Source organism: Phycodurus eques, chromosome 14, assembly GCF_024500275.1.
Source record: "Phycodurus eques isolate BA_2022a chromosome 14, UOR_Pequ_1.1, whole genome shotgun sequence".
NCBI lineage: Eukaryota > Metazoa > Chordata > Actinopteri > Syngnathiformes > Syngnathidae > Phycodurus > Phycodurus eques.
In genome coordinates, this window is record NC_084538.1 from 9,455,368 (window position 1) to 9,476,340 (window position 20,973).

General features: G+C 40.6%; 1 protein-coding gene across 4 annotated transcripts in view; it reads left to right on the plus strand.

The window, feature by feature from the left end:
* LOC133412567 (RAS guanyl-releasing protein 1-like) overlaps positions 1-18,835 on the plus strand; it is a 29,004-nt gene extending 10,169 nt beyond the window's left edge. For 3 of the 4 annotated variants that reach the window (XM_061695975.1, XM_061695976.1, XM_061695977.1), the window contains 14 exons: positions 2,215-2,268; positions 2,348-2,479; positions 3,316-3,469; positions 3,615-3,788; positions 4,947-5,063; positions 6,804-7,079; positions 7,425-7,505; positions 9,221-9,325; positions 9,447-9,556; positions 9,802-9,946; positions 10,018-10,054; positions 10,478-10,618; positions 13,916-14,220; positions 14,333-18,835. In XM_061695975.1, the coding sequence (XP_061551959.1) occupies positions 2,219-2,268; positions 2,348-2,479; positions 3,316-3,469; positions 3,615-3,788; positions 4,947-5,063; positions 6,804-7,079; positions 7,425-7,505; positions 9,221-9,325; positions 9,447-9,556; positions 9,802-9,946; positions 10,018-10,054; positions 10,478-10,618; positions 13,916-14,220; positions 14,333-14,467 (1,962 nt within the window). In that variant the 5' untranslated portion in view covers positions 2,215-2,218 and the 3' untranslated portion in view covers positions 14,468-18,835. Of the gene's footprint in view, positions 1-2,205; positions 2,269-2,347; positions 2,480-3,315; positions 3,470-3,614; positions 3,789-4,946; positions 5,064-6,803; positions 7,080-7,424; positions 7,506-9,220; positions 9,326-9,446; positions 9,557-9,801; positions 9,947-10,017; positions 10,055-10,477; positions 10,619-13,915; positions 14,221-14,332 lie in introns of all 4 variants that reach the window. The other variant, XM_061695974.1, reaches the window with a different exon arrangement.
* Positions 18,836-20,973: the final 2,138 nt, after the last annotated feature.

A 20,973-nucleotide genomic window follows, 5' to 3' on the forward strand; every position in this document is an offset into this window, starting at 1 on the left:
AGAATACAATGATTTGCAAATCATGTTCAACCTATATTTAATTAAATACACTACAAAGACAAGATATTTAATGTTCAAACTGATCAACTTTATTGTTTTTAGCAAAACAAATCATTAACTTGGAATTTTATGGCTGCAACACGTTCCAAAAAAGCTGGGGCAGGTAGCAAAAAAGACTGAGAAAGTTGCGGAATGCTCATCAAACATCTGTTTGGAACATCCCACAGGTGAACAGGCTAATTGAGAACAGGTGGGTGCCATGATTGGGCAGAAAAGGAGCTTCCCTGAATTGCTCAGTCACTCACAAGAAAAGATGGGGCGAGGGTCACCTCTTTGTGAACAATTGCGTGAGAAAATAGTCGAACAGTTTAAGGACAATGTTCCTCAACGTACAATTGCAAGGAATTTGGGGATTTCATCATCAATGGTCCATAATATCATCAAAAGGTTCAGAGAAACTGGAGAAATCACAAGGCCTAAAACCAACATTGAATGCCCGTGACCTTCGATCCCTCAGGTGGCACTGCGTCAAAAACCGACATCAATGTGTAAAGGATATTACCACGTGGGCTCAGGAACACTTCAGAAAACCAATTTCAGTAAATACAGTTTGGCGCTACATCCGTAAGTGCAACTTGAAACTCTACTTTGCAAAGCAAAAGCCGTTTATCAACAACACCCAGAAACGCCCCCGGGTTTTCTGGCCCTGAGCTCACCTAAGATGGACAGATGCAAAGTGGAAAAGTGTTCTGTGGTCCGACGAGTCCACATTTCAAATTGTTTTTGGACATTGTGGACGTCGTGTCCTCCGGGCCAGAGGGAAAGAACCATCCAGACTGTTATGGACGCAAAGTTCAAAAGCCAGCATCTCTGATGGTATGGGGCTGTGTTAGTGCCAATGGCATGGGTAATTTACACATCCATTAATGCTGAAAGGTACATACAGGTTTTGGAGAAACATATGCTGCCATCCAAGCAGCGTCTTTTTCATTGACGCCCCTGGTTATTTCAGCAAGACAATGCCAAACCCATTCTGCACGTGTTACAACAGCGTGGCTTCGTAGTAAAAGAGTGCGGGTACTAGACTGGCCTGCCTGCAGTCCAGACCTGTCTCCCATTGAAAATGTGTGGCGCATTATGAAGCGTAAAATACGACAACTGAGACCCCGGACTGTCGAACAGCTGAAGCTGTACATCCAGCAAGAATGGGAAAGAATTCCACCTACAAAGCTTCAACAATCAGTGTCCTCAGTTCCCAGACGTTTATTGAATATTGTTAAAAGAAAAGGTGATGTAACACAGTGGTAAACATGACCCTGTCCCAGCTTTTTTGGAACGTGTTGCAGCCATAAAATTATAAGTTAATGATTATTTGCTAAAAAAAAAATAAAGTTTATCAGTTTGAACATAAAATATCTTGTCTTTGTAGTGTATTCAATTAAATATAGGTGGAACATGATTTGCAAATCATTGTATTCTGTTTTTATTTATGTTTAACACAACGTCCTAACTTCACTGGAATTAGAGTTGTATTTATGAGGGCTGACTCCTCTCACATCACACCTCGTCTTGATCTCCTTTTTGTGTGGCCGCGGCATCTACACGATGGCTAATGGTCAATGTGCAAAATGAAGGCCTGCAAGATAATATTATCAAAATTCCCTCAGAAATTACACATAAAAGCCAAGAAATACAGTAACAGAGCCAAAATGTCCAAGAAATAAATAATCCCAGCATGCCATCAAATATGCCCTAGGCCTCCAGGACTCTATTTCCTCAAGTGCTCATTTTATTTTTCTTGTGAAAATATATAAGTGGAATACTTCCATTATCTTTTTAAGTGCAATGCAATACAGCCCAGTGTTGCGCACTAGAGCATCTATTGTTTACAACAGCACCACCTTGCCCTGGTCTGTACCATCGAACCATATTGTATTTATTTAATTTTATTTTATTTTTATTTTTTTATGAATCTCCTCAAGTTGCTTCTACTGCTTTTTGTGCATCATTTCATTAGTTTGATTTGCACACTGTTACTTGTTTGTCTCTCTCTTTTTTTTTGTATTACACCAAAAGGAGTAGCATTCCACAAAAGGCTTTTATTCTTTTCTATTCTATTCTATTCATGTCTATAAAAGCCATTCAACTCACATGTTGCTTAAGAGCAGTTTATTGTCATTCAGCATCCTTAACTATAACCTTTACATTTAAAAGTGCCATGGACAATGAGCAGCCAGCAGAGTGCCAGAGAATATGCTACCTCATCAGGTTTGTTCATTCATAGGATAGTGATATCCCATCGCTATGTTTTGCATCAGTAACACATATCGTTTTCTCTGACCTCCAGGCATTGGATTCAGGAATTTTGGATGATGTTCAGGTTGCACCACAGCTTGTCAGACAGCTTGGACCAGCTCCGGGAGCTGATCAGTGAGCAGGGACAAGAGCATCTATGCTCTCTTCTAGAAACCAAATGGATGTAAGTGTTAATGTGCGAGCAGCTATCAACTGAGGTCTGAACACGACTCCCAGATCAGCTAGGAAAATACTGAATACAGTCACGATCATGAAAAACTTTGTAGTATAACTTGGGATGTGGCAACAAATACAGTGCACTCTCCCTTGCAAATGGCTCAGGCTGGTCACTTTACATCCATACATTTTGTCGTTATTGCTGTCACTGGTGAGCTAAAATTAGGCGTGAGTCTTGAAACATCTTCAACTGGCTGTCAGACAATCGCAGGGCATACATAGACAAACAACCGTTCATACGTCACACCTATGGACAATTTAGTCTTCAATGGAACTAACATGCAAGGTTTTTTTAATGTGGGAGGAAGTCAAAGCATTAGGAGAAAAGCCACGATAGCACGGGGAGAACATGCAAACTCCACACAAGAAGGCCTCAGGAAAGATTCGAACCTTGGACCTCTCCACTGTGAGGCAGATGTGCAAACCACTAGGTCACTTGGCTGAACTTTTCCATTACATCCATCCATCCATTTTCTATAACACATACTTTCCTGAAGTGCAGTCACAAACGACAACATTTTGACTTCTGCTGCAATTATTACAATTCATTTTGTAATGCCTTAACACTGCTAATCACCATAACATTAATATTGCTCATTCAATTAATATACTTCCTTATCCCAGCTGCAATCTCTCCCTCTCTCTCTCTCTTGGAAAGTTTTCATGACCTCACATGTCCTTTTATAGGTTTCCAACCTCTGTGTTCAACTCCAGCTGAGCCGCCAGATGGGCACTTGCTTACATTGCCCATAGTGATTGCGGTGTCGCTATCGTGTGTTCTAGAAACGAACGGGACTGGTCGTGGAAGGCCAGCCAGAAGATCAAAGCCAACAGCAGTAAAAAGAGGAAGGTCTCCCTTCTCTTTGACCACCTGGAACCCATTGAACTGGCCGAGCATCTCACCTTCCTGGAGTTTAAATCATTTTGCAGGATTTCCGTGAGTGCTCGCTCATAACAGCATCAAAGACTTTGGTTGCACTGGTGATTTATGTATTTGACATGCATGCAAGGTGCATATTTCCTCCCAAAGGAAATGCCTAGTCAGTGGCGTTCACCTCTTTACTCTCTGCTCTCGTTGCCAGTTTATAGACTACCAGAATTACATCCGCAACTGCTGCATGAAGGACATCCCCGTGATGGAGCGTTCCATCGCCCTGTGCAATGGGGTCTCCCAGTGGGTTCAGCTGATGGTGCTGAGCAGGCCGACGGCTCAGCTTAGAGCTGAGGTGTTCACCAAGTTCATCCACGTGGCGCAGGTGCAGTTTCAATTGCGTCACTACGAGTCGGAGCGTGAAATGAATGGCCGATTACGTGAGACTATTTCTAAAATGGTTAAAAACATGAAAAAAAAAGGGTTTACATAAAAATAAAAATGAAAAGCATTTGAAGATCAGCCTGAAAGTGAAGGTTTTTGAAAACAACACCAGGCTAATTAATCCCAAATGCTGAAGAAGGTTATCTGGCAACATAGACAACATGCATGTGTGTTAAATGTTCCTTCTGGTCGTGTGTGAGTACGTCCCAACCAAAACATTCCATGGTTTGGGGGATGTCTCCAACTTGAGTCCTACCTAAGCCTTGTTCCAATGTGACATGTTGCCAAATATGCACGTCTCTGTTGTGACATTATTACCGTACTCATTGTTGTAGCTTCGTCACTCTGCGTTATTTGCATAAATGTTGGTGATCACTACTGGCCACTTATGTGCTTGAGGACTCATTTGCACAATTGTTGTTGTTTCACAATTATCTCACTACTAGTTACTTTAAATTGCTTGACTACTATGCATCATTTTCACATTACTGGTACTCTTTAATTGCTCAATGACTCGCCGTACATGTGTTTTTATGTCCTATATGTATATTTTATCAGAGTGGCTTGTTTGCTTTAGTACTACAGGGGCTCCTATTATCAGAGATGAATTCCTTGTGTGTTCTGTCATACTTGGCCAATAATGGTGATTCTGTTCTGATTCTGATCAGTGCTTCACTCAGCAGGCCCGCTAGCCTGCGCTGGTACGTACCATTAAATCACCAGCCTGCTGAGCACAAAGCCCATGGGGTGTGGAGACAAATTTCACACCATCATTCTCCAGTGACAGCAGGAATTAGAGAGCTGAGAAGAGATAGGAAAGCACTTTGTAGGAGAGAAAAAAAGAAAATGCATGCAAAAAGGCAACAACAATTTAAGTGGTTTATGTAACTGCGGTTTTGTGTATTATATAACCAGAACTACCTGGAATATATTGTATCTATCATCAATGCAAAGTAGAACCACAATCATGACTGTACCTTTACATGAATCCCTCTCTGACAACTTAAACTGATCTTTATTATTTTGTTTCTATTGGATCTCGTTGGATTGTGCAGTGTCTAGTTGTATGACCTTGTCTGTGTTTGTGTACACCCACCAGGGTTTACATCTCATGCACAACTACAACACGCTAATGGCAGTGGTGGGAGGGCTTTGTCATAGCTCCATATCCAGACTGAAGGACACCACCTCCCATGTACCCAGTGATGTCATCAAGGTAATGAATAATCACAAAGCCGGCCCAAGGCATAAGCAAACTAAGCAACTGATTAGGGCCCCGTGGTTGTATTGAGTAAGAACAGACTAACATAAGTATTGAGTAAGAACAGACTAACATAAGTAAAATATTTGGAGTAAGGGTGTTTACTTTGATTTATGTTGTACGAAAGCTTTTGCACATTTTTACATCGTTTTAAGACATAATTACTCAACTTTTTTTTTTTTAAAGGATTTTTGTCCCATTGTTTCAGGCACCTCTGTTCAGTTATTATTAGTAGTATTTGCGTAACTGTTTTTGTACATTTTTAGATTATTTTAAAATTTCTAATAGCAGTAGTGGCTGGTGCACTTTTTGGACACACACACACACACACAAAACCCCAATTCCAATGAAGTTGGGACGTTGTGTAAAACATAAATAACAACAGAATACATTCATTCATCTTCTGTTCCGCTTATCCTCACTAGGGTCGCGGGCGTGCTGGAGCCTATCCCAGCTATCTTCGGCCGAGAGGCGGGGTATACCCTGAACTGGTCGCCAGACAATCGCAGGGCACATGCTAACCAGTGTTGCACCGTGCGGCCCAACAGAATACAATGATTTGCAAATCCTTTTCAACCTATATTAAATTGAATACACGACAAAGACATGATATTTATTGTTCAAACTGATGACCATTATTGTTTTTTTTGTTTTGTTTTGCTCAGCAAATATTATTTGCTGAGCATATTTGCTGAGCATATTTATTATTATTATTATTTATTTTATTTTTAAATATTAATTATTCAAAATAAGAGAATATTTACAGCGTACAATTGCTCATCAAACACCTGTTTGGAACATCCCACGGATGAACAGGCTAATTGGGAACAGGTGGCTGCCTTGATTGGGTATAAAAGGAGCTTCCCTGAATTGCTCAATCATTCACAAGCAAAGAAGGGGCGAGGTTCATCTCTTTGTGAACAAGTGCGTGAGAAAATAGTCAAAACAGTTTAAGGACAATGTTCCACAATGTACAATTGCAAGAAATTTAGAGATTTCATCATCTACGGTCCATAATATCATCAAAAGGTTCAGAGAACATGGAGAAATCTCTGCATGTCAGCGGCAAGGCAGAAAACCAATATTGAATCCCCGTGACCTTGTATCCCTCAGGCAGTACTCCATTAAAAACCGGCATCATTGTGTCAAGGATATTGCCACGTGGGTTCAGGAAGACTTCTGAAAAGCATTGTGATTTAACACAATTTGTCGCTACATCTACAAATGCAAATTAAAAGCCGTATATCAACAACACCCAGAAACACTGCTGCCTTCATCTGAGATGAACTGACGCAAAGTGGAACAGTGTGCTGTGGTCTGACACATTTCAGATTGTTTTTGAAAATCATGGACGTCGTGTCCTCCGGGCCAAAGGGAAAAAGGATTTGAACCCCGGTCCTCAGAACTGTGAGGCAGATGTGCTAACCAGCTTCTCACCGTGCCGCCTATTATTATTATTATTATTATTATTAATCCATCTACAGGCACACTTGGTATGGTGTAAATCAATGACAATGAATGATAAATAAACAAAAATAATAGCAGAAATAGAGGGCCCCAAACAAAAACTTTTGCAGTGTTTAGACTCCCGTGGAGGCATGGGCCAGCTCTAAATATACACTTACAAGCATTCCATATTAAATCAGGAGTGTTCAAAGGGAGTAAAGATGTCTTTTTTTCTCTCTCTCTCCTTAGGTGTTAAATGAAATGACAGATCTGCTCTCCTCATGCAGAAACTTTGATAACTACAGACAAACATACAACAAGTGTATAGGTTTTAAAATCCCCATCCTGGGCGTGCACCTTAAAGACCTCATTTCGGTGAATGAGGCCATGCCGGACTATGTGGAAGACAATAAAGTGAACGTGCAGAAGCTGCAGGCCCTGTACAGCCATATCAACGAGTTGATGCAGCTCCAGCAGATCCCTCCCAAGCTGGACGCCAACAAGGACTTGGTCCATCTCCTGACGGTATAGTACCCCCCAAAACCAACTCTCTCTTTCATTTGTATGATTCACCACATTGCATTCAATGTTATTCGAGGACAGATGCAGATGAGTGCGTGCCAGCATGCGGTTTGTGTGCACGAGCGTGGGTGCGATAAGAGTCTAGTATCCACGAGTGTGTGGGTGATAAACTGAATGTGAACAAGGGGTGAATTCAAATTGTTGCGCTGTACTTGTGTGTGTCATCCTTGCAGTGCTTTACATGAATACTGTATGTCCTTGAAAATCTGCTACCACGTGAGATGATCTCTCTCTCTCTCTCTCTCTCTCTCTCTCTCTCTCTCTTTCTCTCTCTCTTTCTACATGCAGCTGTCCTTGGACCTTTACTACACTGAGGATGAAATCTACGAACTCTCTTACGCCCGGGAGCCCAAGAATTGTAAAGCCCCTGTGAGTGATAGAACCACTTAACTCGCACATTTATAGCTGCATACATCCATGATCACAACATTAGAGACAACGAATACAAGAAAACATATTGTCTTCACAAAGATCACACGAGCCTGGTTTACATAGAGCATTGTATTCAGAATCAGAATCAGAATGAGAATCATCTTTATTTGCCAAGTATGTCCAGAAAACACAACGAATTTGTCTCCGGAAGTTGGAGCTGCTCTAGTACGACAACAGACGGTCAATTGACAGAGAACACTTTTGATACATAAAGACATTGAAAAAAACAGTCACTGAGCAATAAAGGGTTGCTAGTTATCTGGTCATGCCGGTACAATTATTATTATTATTTTTAGTTTTTTTACAATTGTGCAAAAAGCTGCAGAGTCCGCTAGCACTTAGAGCAGTTTGAATGACTAGCAATAGTCCGGTACAATGACCATTGTGCAAAGGGCGCCGAGACTTCAAGGAATGTATGCAGTTTAAAGTGACTAGTAGCGCGATAATTTTCTTTAGATCATCTTTTAACTATGTGTAACTTCTTTTTATCTAGCGCTTATTTTAATAAAATTGTAAAAACAATCACAACTGCTGTGCTAAATCGACGATTGACCTCCATCTTGATAAATCACGTAAGGTTTACATGGATCTGCTCGTCACACAACTGTTAAATGACTGTTCCGATTAAATGTAGTGCACATCTATACACCAAATCCAAATAGATCACATCACATGTAAAGAGTTGACCAGAGATCTTTAATCGGAATGAGTTTAGTCAGAATGACAAAAAAGTCTGCATGTAAACCCTTCTGTTGTCAGGGTGACAAATATGTTTATTATTGTGGTTGTAGTTAACAGTGGTATAGAACTGCACTGTATCAAACTAAGAGCTGTTTCTAATATTTTGGTTACACCATTTAGCTTGCGTACTCCCCGGCACACTCATTGCAGGCACACCTCCGCGGCCTCGCAAAGAATCAAACTGATAACATGTTGTGTTAAAATAACACTAACACTAAGAATAAGGTGATTTTTTTTGGGCCTCAATTTTCACTCCACACTGGATTAAATTAAATAAATCTCCTTCATGTTATACTGTATTTCAATTATGAATACAGTATTCAATCTCGATGAAGTTGCTTGGATGGCATATTTTTCGAAGTGGTGAAATGGTGACAAATGAACATATATTATCAATTATTTCTTTTTAGAAAGGTATTTGAATACTGACCTTTCTGATTAAAGCCAAACATGAAACAAATTTATGGTAAATGCCTTTTTCATGCAATCAATGCATGCATGTAGTTGATGAGATGACGATACAGATAAGGTGCTTCTTTACAAAATATGGTAATGATAAATGCTCAAATAGGTGCCTCTGCTTTAATAGGTGCCATGCCTCAGTTCGTTGCCAGATGCTTAATCCACATGAAAAAATTCAAATTGGCTGTCTCCAAATAGACGCCTCCTTTTTGTCTGCTTTAAAAAAAAATAATAATAAATCATTAAGGTTCAGGCAGGTGCATCCTACCACAAACATTATAAAACTACCACAAATGAATGCATTTGTCAAATAAACATCTGATACTGTCTGCAGTTGAGTAAATAAATACCTCCCGTTACTATTTGAGAGAATACTGTACAGTATTGAGAAAATATGCTTATTTGCTTATCCAGGCTTGTTTTTCAACTATGAATTAATTTTCCATCAGCCAGCCACCCCTTGTAGACCTCCATTGGTTGTAGACTGGGTATCGGGAGTGGCTCCTAAACCTGATCCTCGAACCATTAGCAAACATGTGCAGAGAATGGTGGACGTAAGTGTTCTCTATTTTACGTATTTTCTTTTTTTGTCATAATGATCATAGTGATTATTTTGACAGCCTGCTGTTCATTCATTGTCAAGTAACTACGCTGTTTACCTCTTCTCCTCAACAGTCCGTGTTTAAGAACTATGATCACGATGAGAACGGCTTCATTTCTCAAGAAGACTTTGAGAAAATTGCCGCCAGCTTCCCCTTTTCCTTCTGTGTCATGGACAAAGACAAGTGAGTGCTCGGCGGGTCGCGCAATCATTTGCAGCTGCAAAAGGAAGAGCAAAGTGGTATTTGTAGTGATAAGTGCGGCAACAGGAAGCGTCAAGTAGCTGCACACCTAACCATAACCTCACCGCTTTATAGTCTATTTTTTGCACGCAGAGCCACATCATCATGCCATCGCTCCAAACAATTATCAGTGTAAATAGTGTGGGATGTTTTAATGGTAATAGTCTCTTTTTTTCATGTTTGTGCAGAGAGGGACTTGTGAGCAGAGATGAGATCACAGCTTATTTCATGCGGGCCAGTGTCATCTGCTCCAAACTCGGCCTGGGCTTTGTTCATAACTTTCAGGAGACCACTTATATGAAGCCCACCTTCTGCGACAACTGCTCTGGATTTGTAAGTCACCAGACGAGCCAACACGCCCTAAAAAATAAAATAAATCTCCTCTTTAATGTTGTTCTTCCCAGCTGTGGGGCGTCATCAAGCAAGGCTACAGATGCAAAGGTAACCGTTCAAATATTAGTCATGTGTTGTCTCTTTAGGGTAGGATTAGCAAAACTGGAGAAGGTTTTTCTGACAATACGTACACCCAACAGCTTCAAAATTAAGGCCACCCGAATAAGCCAATACACAAAGTTGGATTAATACCACTCTGACAGTGTAAATCAAACCTGAGCATTATTGAATTTGTAGAGGCAAAGCTCTTCTATTGGAACTCATTAGACGTGGTCAGTGTGCGGTCCATTTACTGGTGTATATGTGTTTTTTCCTCCCTTGCATGTTGCTATCTAAACCTAGATCATCATGTCAATCATTTGTTCTTCAAAGTGAACATGCAAAGATCTGAGAGTTGCATTTGCAGCAGAGATTGAAAGACAGGTGGCTTGTGGAGAGTTTCTGTTCTGACTTTGCACTTCATTCTCACAGACTGCGGGATGAACTGCCACAAGCTGTGTAAGGACCAGGTGGCCTTTGAGTGCAAGAAGAACACCAAATTGAACAACAACGGCAACACCACCGACAGTCCCACGCCCAGCTCCACGCCTGTTACCGCGGGAACCTCGGAGGGTGGGTCAGGCTACTATATTGTATACACTCCTTCCAACATGTTATCACTCTATATTCAATTAAGAAATACAGCTCGACTATGACGGCTACCGGAAGTCGCTATGAAACGGGCCATCTAGTGGCAGAACATAGAATCAACCCATTATGGTTATTTTCTCCAATATCCCTAAAATGAAGACACAATTTCAATTACTTCATTTCATTATTGAAAAGAAAAGCACAAGTGTTGAAAAAGGTTTGGAGCTCTTGCCTGCTACGGGTAGGTGGTTTCCCTCCAGCTGTCTTTTATTTACCGGAACACTGAGCAAGCTACCCACCCGCAACAAGAAATCTGCATTATTCAGCTGCAGGTTAGACTTAAAAGATAATGCTGCTTCACTTTTGACACTTCATTTGAGTTTTGCTTTACATTCATTACCTCCCACAAAGATTACAATGTTTTCAGTGTACGCGTGTGCTTGCGTGTGTCTGTGTGCGTGTGTGTATGGTTTAAAAACAACTTGATACCATGAGTTTTAAAAATGTGACACAGTGGGCCTACTGTCCAAATAAAACATGGCCTGACTTGAATACTGTCATCCCATTTTTATTCAGAGAATATTTTATCATATCACAGTATTTCTGGCACCAAAATAATACAGTCTGTGCACACTGACTGTGCATAATGCTGTGTTTTATTTTGCCGGCTCAAAATCTTTTCTACAACCCCAATTCCAATGAAGTTGGGACGTTGTGTTAAAGATAAATAAAAACAGAATACAAAGATTTGCAATTCATGTTCAACCTATATTTAATTGAATACACTACAAAGACAAGATATTTAATGTTCAAACTGATGCACTTTATTGTTTTTAGCAAATAATCATGAACTTAGAATTTTATGGCAGCAACACATTCCAAAAAAGCTGGGACAGGTGGCAAAAAAGACTGTGAAAGTTGAGGAATGCTCATCAAACACCTGTTTGGAACATCCCACAGGTGAACAGGCTAATTGGGAACAGGTGGGTGCCATGATTGGGTATAAAAGGAGCTTCCCTGAATTGCTCAGTCATTCACAAGCAAAGATGGGGCGAGGTTCACCTCTTCGTGAACAAGTGTGTGAGAAAATAGTCGAACAGTTTAAGGACAATGTTCCTCAACGTACAATTGCAAGGAATTTCAGGATTTCATCATCTACGGTCCATAATAACATCAAAAGGTTCAGAGAATATGGAGAAATGCCTGCATGTAAGCGGCAAGGCCGTAACCAACATTGAATGCCCGTGACCTTCGATCCCTCAGCCGGCACTGCATCAAAAACCGACATCAATGTGTAAAGAATATCACCACATGGGCTCAGGAACACTTCAGAAAACCAATGTCAGTAAATACAGTTTGGCGCTACATCCGTAAGTACAACTTGAAACTCTACTATGCAAAGCAAAAGCCGTTTATCAACAACACCCACAAACGCCGCCGGCTTCTCTGGGCCCGAGCTCATCTAAGATGGACTGATGAAAAGTGGTCCGTGGTCCGACGAGTCCAAATTTCAAATTGTTTTTGGAAATTGTGGATGTCGTGTCCTCCAGGGCAAAGAGGAAAAGAACCATCCAGACTGTTATGGACGCAAAGTTCAAAAGCCAGCATCTGTGATGGTATGGGGCTGTGTTAGTGTCAATGGCCTGGGTGACTTACACATCTGTGAAGGCACCGTTAATGCTGAAAGGTAGATACAGGTTTTGGAGAAACATATGCTGCAATCCAAGCGTCTTTTTTATGGAGGCCCCTGGTTATTTCAGCAAGACAATGCCAAACCCATTCTGCACGTGTTACAACAGCGTGGCTTCGTAGTAAAAGAGTGCGGGTACTAGACTGGCCTGCCTGCAGTCCAGACCTGTCTCCCATTGAAAATGTGTGGCGCATTATGAAGCGTAAAATACGACAACGTAGACCCCGGACTGTTGAACAGCTGAAGCTGTACATCAAGCAAGAATGGGAAAGAATTCCACCTACAAAGCTTCAACAATTAGTGTCTTCAGTGCCCAAACGTTTATTGAATGTTGTTAAAAGAAAAGGTGATGTAACACAGTGGTAAACATGAAAATAAAAAAATTAAAATAAGCAAGGGCTTCCACAAATACCGCGGTATAGGTTCCCCCCAAACATTTGTAAATAGATGAATCTGCGAATGCCGCACTGCAAATATGCCAGTGACTGCTGTATTTATTTTATTATTCTATGCGACGTCAGTTAGTCATAACGCTGACACATTGGAGACAGACAACCACTCACCATAAAACCTTTGAGTCTTAAATTAATACAGGAAACGCCCGTGAAGGACCGAGCCCTGCCACCAAGAGCGAAAAACCAAGAGTAATTGACTCTAAAAATTGTAATAATTGCTTATATTCATACTTTAAACAATAACTATACCGCAACCTATGAGCCTAAAACACGTTAATATCATTTCAAATATATCTTACAACATTACCCTTAAAAATAAATGGCTTCCAGATGAATTGATTTGCACCGGAAGTGCACATGTCGATGATGCGGCGAAGACTCTCCGTAACTTCCATTAACCACCCAGGCTAGACGTCGCTCCTCCCCGACATACAAAGCTTGTCTCTCTGTCGAGATGTAGCCCTTCAGTATACTTCCTTGACACTACTTTCCTGTTTAGACAGGGCTTTGGCTCCATCTTGTTGCATCTTAGAGCATTGTATAAAGAGCACGAAAATCACAACTAGGTGAGTTTTTCAGCAAATGGCTGAGGATAGCTTCCACAGAAAAAAAAAAAGTGTGAACAGCGAATAGGCTGTTGAACCCAAACCTTTTCATATTCTGCACAAAAATATATCCGTTGGAAAGGACACAAGAAAGGTATGAAAGACTACAAGAAATAGAAATTGTATTAAGCTATATTCTTGTTTTCTCATAAAAATGATTCAGGCGTAATTATTATAAGCACTTCCAATATTTTAAATTTATAGTTAATAAAAAGGGTCTTCTAGAGTATGCTAGAAGCCACCAGGATCCTTTAGAATGGTGCAAAAGATTGCATTCTCTCTAAATTGTCCAAGAATCTCATGGAGTTGAATAACTTAAAATGGAAAAAAAAACAAAAGAAAACAGGTAACTAGCAACTAGTTTTCATTAACATCTCTGTTACAGTCTTTTGTCACTAATGTTCACTAATTGAAAAATCATTTGGGGCTTAAATGTAGTGTACTGTATCAGTTTCTGGAGTGTGGGAGGAAATAGCCACAGAGCCTATCAACGCCTCTGTCTCACCGTAGTCATTTGTGTCCTCTTCAGGTTCAGACGAGTGTCCTTTCCAGTACCCGCTTGATGACAGCAATGACTGGAGTCCAGACTCTCCAGTCACCTCACATTTCAGGCTTAACCGGGTCCACACCGCCACTCAGACCGAGGGTCCGCCGCTGTCCACTGATGCCACATGCCCTCACCCGTCTCTGCTGGTGCCCTCGACGACGTGTCCCAGCCCGCTGCCCCAGAGGAAAAAGCGACACTGCGCCAAGTGGGAGAACCGAGTTTCTGTTGTACACAAGTCCCGAGAACCAGAAGAGGAGAACAAATCCATCACTGAAGCACTGCAATCAGTGAGTGTCACACCTCTGTCAATGGTACTTGAACGCACCACGTCATAATGGTCATGCGTTGTTGTTTATTTTGTTCTTTCTTTCTTTATTTATTTATTTATTTTTAAATCAGGACAACGAGAGTCTCCTAAAAGCCAACGAGACACTACACAGGAAGTTGAAGGAGGCCGAGCGGGAAGTGGAGATGTTAAAGACGCTGCTGAAGAGGCACGCGCTCCATCCTGTGGAGGAGGACGAATCCTCCTAGACACATCAAGTACATACAGTATCATCAGACCAACATTTATGTTCTCCATCCGCAGTACAGTAAAGTTGTAATACAAACAGTATATGAGTGATGAGACCAAGGCATTTTTGGATCGTATGCTAAACACGGAGTGTGATGCACACGGCCAGTTAAGGTTTTTGGAGAACCAATCAGGGTATTATTACCACATTCTGGTTTTAAATTAAACATAACATTGATTAAATAAATTGATAAGTATAAAGTTTAAAGAAACAGTGGAACCTCCAAAGTTGAACACAAGCAGCTGTGTGATGCTGGTTGACTTCCAAGTTGTTCGACGTTCCCATAGAGAAAAGCGTAATTAAAGTGTCATGGAAAATAGGCAACATCAAATTCCTTAATTAACTACACAGGTAAAAGTTTAAGATTTCTAACTTTCATAGTTGTATAAAGAGAATTAACCACTGTAAAATCAAACTAAAAAAATACTGTAAAATAAACTACTTAGACTTTGAAGACACTAGAGAGACAGTAATGGAGAAAGAACAGGAAGGTGTTTGCAGTGTGATACTGTCACCTAGTGTCGTTTGTCTGAATTATTAAAGCCTTCTGATCTTTAATCTTTAAATTATGAATTAATTTTATTGCTGATGTTGTACTGACAAGTCCGACCTTTTCCGACTGAATGTCGCATTGAGTCGCCATTCGGATCCTATGGTTATCCCCAAACTTTTATGGTGGCAAAAAGCAAAACACACTTACTCAGTTAATCCTTTAGATCAGTTGTTCTCAACTGTTGTCACCTCGGTACCCGCATTTCCTACTCTTGCTCATTTGTGACCCTCTTTAACAGAAGTGACGAACACATACAGTATTGTTAAAAATAGCCTATGAAAACATGAATATATTTTTACACATAACAACACATGCTTACACCAGTCAAGTCACGATGTTTCTGCCGCATGCCTGTCAAAATGTTATTTGCCAAAGTAAAAGACAAATCCAACCTGGGATGCACGTTTAATATTTCACTGTTCCTACGACGGCGACGTAACACGAATTTGTTCGCAAAATTTGTATGAAAAACACCTGTAGGCCAATCAAATCAATCCAAAGAAACAATAAATACAGTACTAACTGAGTGTGCCTTCTTGTACCACATGAAGACATTGTTTTACACTGTAACATTGAAATGTTATATTAGATACGTAAACAGAGGACCCCCTGTAATTATATACTACCTGTGCATGACCCAAAAATGTTTTTGCATCACGACCAACCCCCCAGTAAAGAAAGCTTTAGATGATCACTAATATTTTGCTTACTGTCACACATGATGATGGTTTGAGGCATTTTACAAACATTTGGTTGCACTCCACATTTTGGTCGTTCAACTTTGGAGAATCCACTGTACATTAAAAAAGAAGATGGCAAGAAACAAAAATGGTCAGACGCTATTAATATCTAATTAGTACATAATAGTCATACACTGTAAATGTAGTAAAGGAACGCTGAGTGCCATAATGTAGAGTGAAAAACGAGATATTTATGTTCAAACAGATTTTGGGAATAACATCCTGTGGGGTATTGTGTGTTTGAGGGGCAGTCAAAACGTAGTGAGCCTTATTTAATTTAACTTACTAATAATTGAATTTTTTTTCCCCAAAAAAATTTTGTTTGTAGTTTAAATACTTGTTTGAAGGTTTATTTCCATCCATCCATCCATTTTCTGAACCGCTTCTCCTCACTAGGGTCGCGGGCGTGCTGGGGCTTATCCCAGCTATCATCGGGCAGGAGGCGGGGTACACCCTGAACTGGTTGCCAGCCAATCGCAGGGCACACATATACAAACAACCATTCGCACACACATTCACACCTACGGGCAATTTAGAGTTTTCAATTAACCTACCTTGCATGTTTTTGGAATGTGGGAGGAAACCGGAGTGCCCGGAGAAAACCCACCCAGGCACGAGGAGAACATGCAAACTCCACACAGGCGGGGCCGGGGATTGAACCCGGGTCCTCAGAACTGTGAGGCTGACGCTCTAACCAGTCGTCCACCGTGCCGCCGAAGGTTTATTTAAAAAGTTTTATTTAAGTCTGTCCTCCTACTGTCGCCATGAAATGATGTCATTGTCGGATGCCCATCAGAAGCAGAGAGCTGTGATTGAATTTCTTGTTTTGGATCTGGAACCACCACTAAACCATTTTCTAAAAGTTACAAAATGTGTACGGGGAAGCTGCAATAGGCGACAGCACCGTCAAAAAGTGCGTGTCCGGGAGCAAAGGCGAAGTACACGAGCCTGTTCTGAGTGAACTCCGTGACAAGCAAAGAATCTCCTGAAGTCATCAGTTCCTTTGGCGAAACAACAATAACCCAAAACCCATACTCACCCGCTCTGGCCCCTTCAGATTATCACCTTTGTGGACCTTTAAAAGAAGGACTTGGGGTCAGCACTTCTCTGATGACGAACAAGTAATGCAAGCTATAAACAACTGGTTACTAGCGCAGTTTACTGAATTTGACAAGGTTGGCATATTTGCCCTTGTTCATCGATGGACAGTCGGTCTTGAGAAAAAAAAGGGGATTATATCAAGTAATGTAAGAAGTGATTAAATCCCACTTTTTGAGCATTATTTTTATGCGTATATTGCTTTTCTATTGCAACAACTAAAGCTAGAGCTAAATTGGGCTCATTACTTTTTGACTGTCCCTCATATAATAGTATAAAAGTATATTAATAATTGCAGTAGAATGACCCCTACTTAACTACTTTTAGTGCATCTTTTTCATGTTTATTGTGTGAAACACTACACAGTTCATACGAACTGTGAAATTACACGTTTTTTTGTACATTGGTACTTACTGTTCAGTATAATTTCTTCTTATCTGTGCATGGCATATCGCTACTTTTGTTTTATTGTTTTATAGTAAGTGTTGTAAATGGAAATTGTGGTGTTTGTGTTTATTGACAGTGCCAGCCACAAGGATAGTTAAGTGGCCTACCTGCTCATCTTCCATGTCAGTATTGTGGGCTTTTTGTTAAAATTAAATGCTGGGCATTCAGTATTAAAAAAAACATTACTTGTATTACTCCATTTCATCATTGGGGGGCACTAGAGCCTCATAAGGGTACCACGAAATTCTAGGCTGTATTACCACATCAGTTCTCGTCTGCTTTCTAAGAAAATTTATCGTTTTGCTGAGTAGTTACTTGAAAGGAAATATTTTTTCATACAACTTAATTTCTCCAAATGATACAAGTTTTTTTGTTGTTGTCTTTGGCATTGTGTTGTAGTCAAAATGTACTTTGCTACAACAGGTATTCATGCCATAAGCCATTGAGAGTCATTGTGTGTACATTTCTTGCAATGCTGTGTGAAGAATTGCCTCTGAGGTGTGCATACCAGCGCCTCCCTAGTCTATAGCGCCGCTGACCACTCATTTAGTTCCAATTGAATGGGAAAGGGGGAAAATAACACCGGGCCAAGTCCAGCAGGCTGTATGCACACCAATACTGAATAGTTTCCAATATCAAGGTTGGATGGGGGGAAAGGGTCTTTTAAAAGCATATTTAAAAGGCTGTTACTCTATGCTGCAGGTGGGAATTTAATGGTCTCACTGACAAATCAATCAGTTGAAAATCAATATGCAACCTACAACCGAGACAAGCCATTATGGTGTAGCCAGAAGGACATATGTGGGCTAAACGAAACGCTGCATTATAAAACAGTCAACAGTCTGCCTAAATACAGAGGCAGACAGACGATTTATCACACAGACATCAGTGTTCAACGGAACCTCCTGTCTAACACTCCAAAAGGGAAACAATTTGGATCCCAACCAAAGCATTTTCTGGAAAAAAAAAAAATTAAATAATTATCATAATAGCTCACAAAAAATGAAGTCCATCATTATGGGTGATCTCAGCAAATCTTATGAGACTCCAGCTCCATGAGAATAAAAAAGAATAACAATTTGGAGTCTGATCAAATGTTTTTCTGGGGGGGGGGGGGAATATGCCTTAAAAATCAATCAAAAGTTCAAGTTCAAACCATCATCATGCATGAGATCGGTGAATGTGAAGCATAAAAATGATTAACTCCTTGCTTTTCCATGGATTTCCCCGCTAAAAGGAAAGAGTTCAATTAGCCAGTGGTGGTTTGCACAAGTGGCATTCATTCAAAGTCTGGATGGAGTCTCAAAGTCTCGATTTGTCGCTAGTTGATTTTGGGCAAAAGCAGTTGCGAGAGAGGTTGGAAAAGGAGTAAAATATAGCAACAAAGTCACTAAGTTTGCCCGAGTACAGAGACAGAAAATGAATTTATCACAGAGACATCAGTGTTCATACGAATCACCAGTAAAAACACCACCAAAAAAATGAAAAATGTGTTGTTGTTCTCGCTTTTTTGTTGAAACACTGAGTAGCCACTCAATTTGTCGCATGTCCTTGCACTACCCCCTGGTTGTCATAGTCACGAAAGTATTTGCATGAGACAAAACCGACCCCCAAAATGTTGTGATTTAATCCAGTGTTACAAGTGGATGTTGAGTTTGTTGTATTTCATTATCATTTGTGTATTTTCACCCAAGAATATCACAGATCTTTTATTCAGACACCTGTGAATTGTAGGGGGAAAAAATGCATAATGGCGTCCGGGGTCACAGCACCAGATGATGGGCCCCCCGTACAGAAACTTCACGTCCCCCCTGTGCGACGCCCCTGATGGGGTCCATGAAGTCTCTTTAAAATGTTATTAATTTATTACAAATCAAGTCAAATTAATGAGCAAATCTGTGGAAATCCATACAAAATGAGGAATAGATACTGAAGTTCGATTTTTGCCTCATTTAATACACTGACACTGTCCTTACTGTAATGATGGCCGAAGGAGCCGCAGAGGGAGCCCGTATTGATATTTAAAAGGAGAATGACTTAAAATGGCCAGAATTATGTAAAGACATGGAAAGGTTTTAATTAACCTTATCGTATGAAGAGGATGTCCGCCGAGAGAAACATCACCGCTGTCTCATATCTCATTTCAATTTCATAATGAGATTTGACGCGCATGTCAGAGAAGAGCGAGAGAGATGAGGGAAAGTGCAAAATGTAATAATTATGGAAGTTGAATTTGCAAAAGGTGGCCATTTACTGCTAATTAGTGCGATTACATCAATGATTACTCTTACTAAAAGGGGGGAGGATACAGCTTTGGAAATTCGGAAAGAAAAACAGTCGCAGTATATTGCATCGTGTGTCCAGGTACAGTTAGAAAGTGCAGTGTGGAAATATTTGGACAGTTTTTCTGATCAATTTGCTTTTATACACAACCATGGATTTGGAATATAACAATTACCATGTGAGTGAAGTGTAGACTTCCAGATTTAAACACAAAAATACTGTATGGCATTTACTCTTTTATGCAAAATACAACAATTTTGAGGGGCTAAAAAGTACAAACCCAATTGCAATGAAGTTGGGACGTTGTGTTAAACATAAATAAAAACACATAAAGGTGAGTATCTTTGCTTCCAAGCCTTGAGACATTAATGGGGGGAGAACTGTTTAAAGGGTCTGCTGTTGTCTGGCCACGCTACGCCATCTTCCCTTGCGACCTGAGACACTTTTCGCCTTGAGTAGCTCTCAGCCTGAAACGCCCGAGGATACGGAGACACACCCGTGGCCGTCATTAACCACGGATCACTGCTGAGTGCTGTTGCGTTATGTAAAAAGGTCAGACATATAGTCATTCCTCTGCGGTGTCAATTGCGTCAGAAGGTCAGGTCGCCGACAGGAAAAAGTGGTGAGGAGAAGCTGTAGACTTTTATTTTAACTTTTATCTTATTATCTGTGCGGCAAAGGCCCGACAATAAATTACAAAGCGGTTCAGATAGAAGTCAGTTCTGGTTAGTTTTACCCGGAAGAGTCCTGTTCATATTTAACAAGCCTTGATCACCTTGATGAACCCTGGAGTGGAAGTGCCTCTGGCTTCATTGGAAGGAAATGAAAGACGTGGCACACAAAAGTACACCATCTGTGAGCACTTAGCCTGCCAGGTCACGAGATGAATGGGATTTCCGTCCTTCAGGTGTCTCACCAGAGTAATTGTTCATGTCTTCTCCACCTCATGATCACCAATCAACACAATCCGCCCTTGATGACGTGAGAATGGAGAGGATTTCCTGATCCATCAGGGACTAAAAATAAGGTTCCTACCCTGGTACTGGTGCCGAGTATTGTACTCAAGTAAGAGTACTTTAGAATAATATGACTCAAGTAAAAGTAAAAAGTAGTCCTCCAAATATTTACTTGAGTGAAGAGGAAGAAAGTACGCAGTGTGTGTGTGTGTGAGAGAGAGAGATAGAGAGAGAGAGAGATGACAGCATGGCACGTATCCCTAAAGAAGCAAGTTTTACAGTGATCCATAACCGTAATCGTGAATTGAAATTCTGTTGTTTAAAACAAGAGTGACAAAGAAATATACAAATCAGGTGTAGGGGGGGAAACTAGGTGCATATGTGTGCT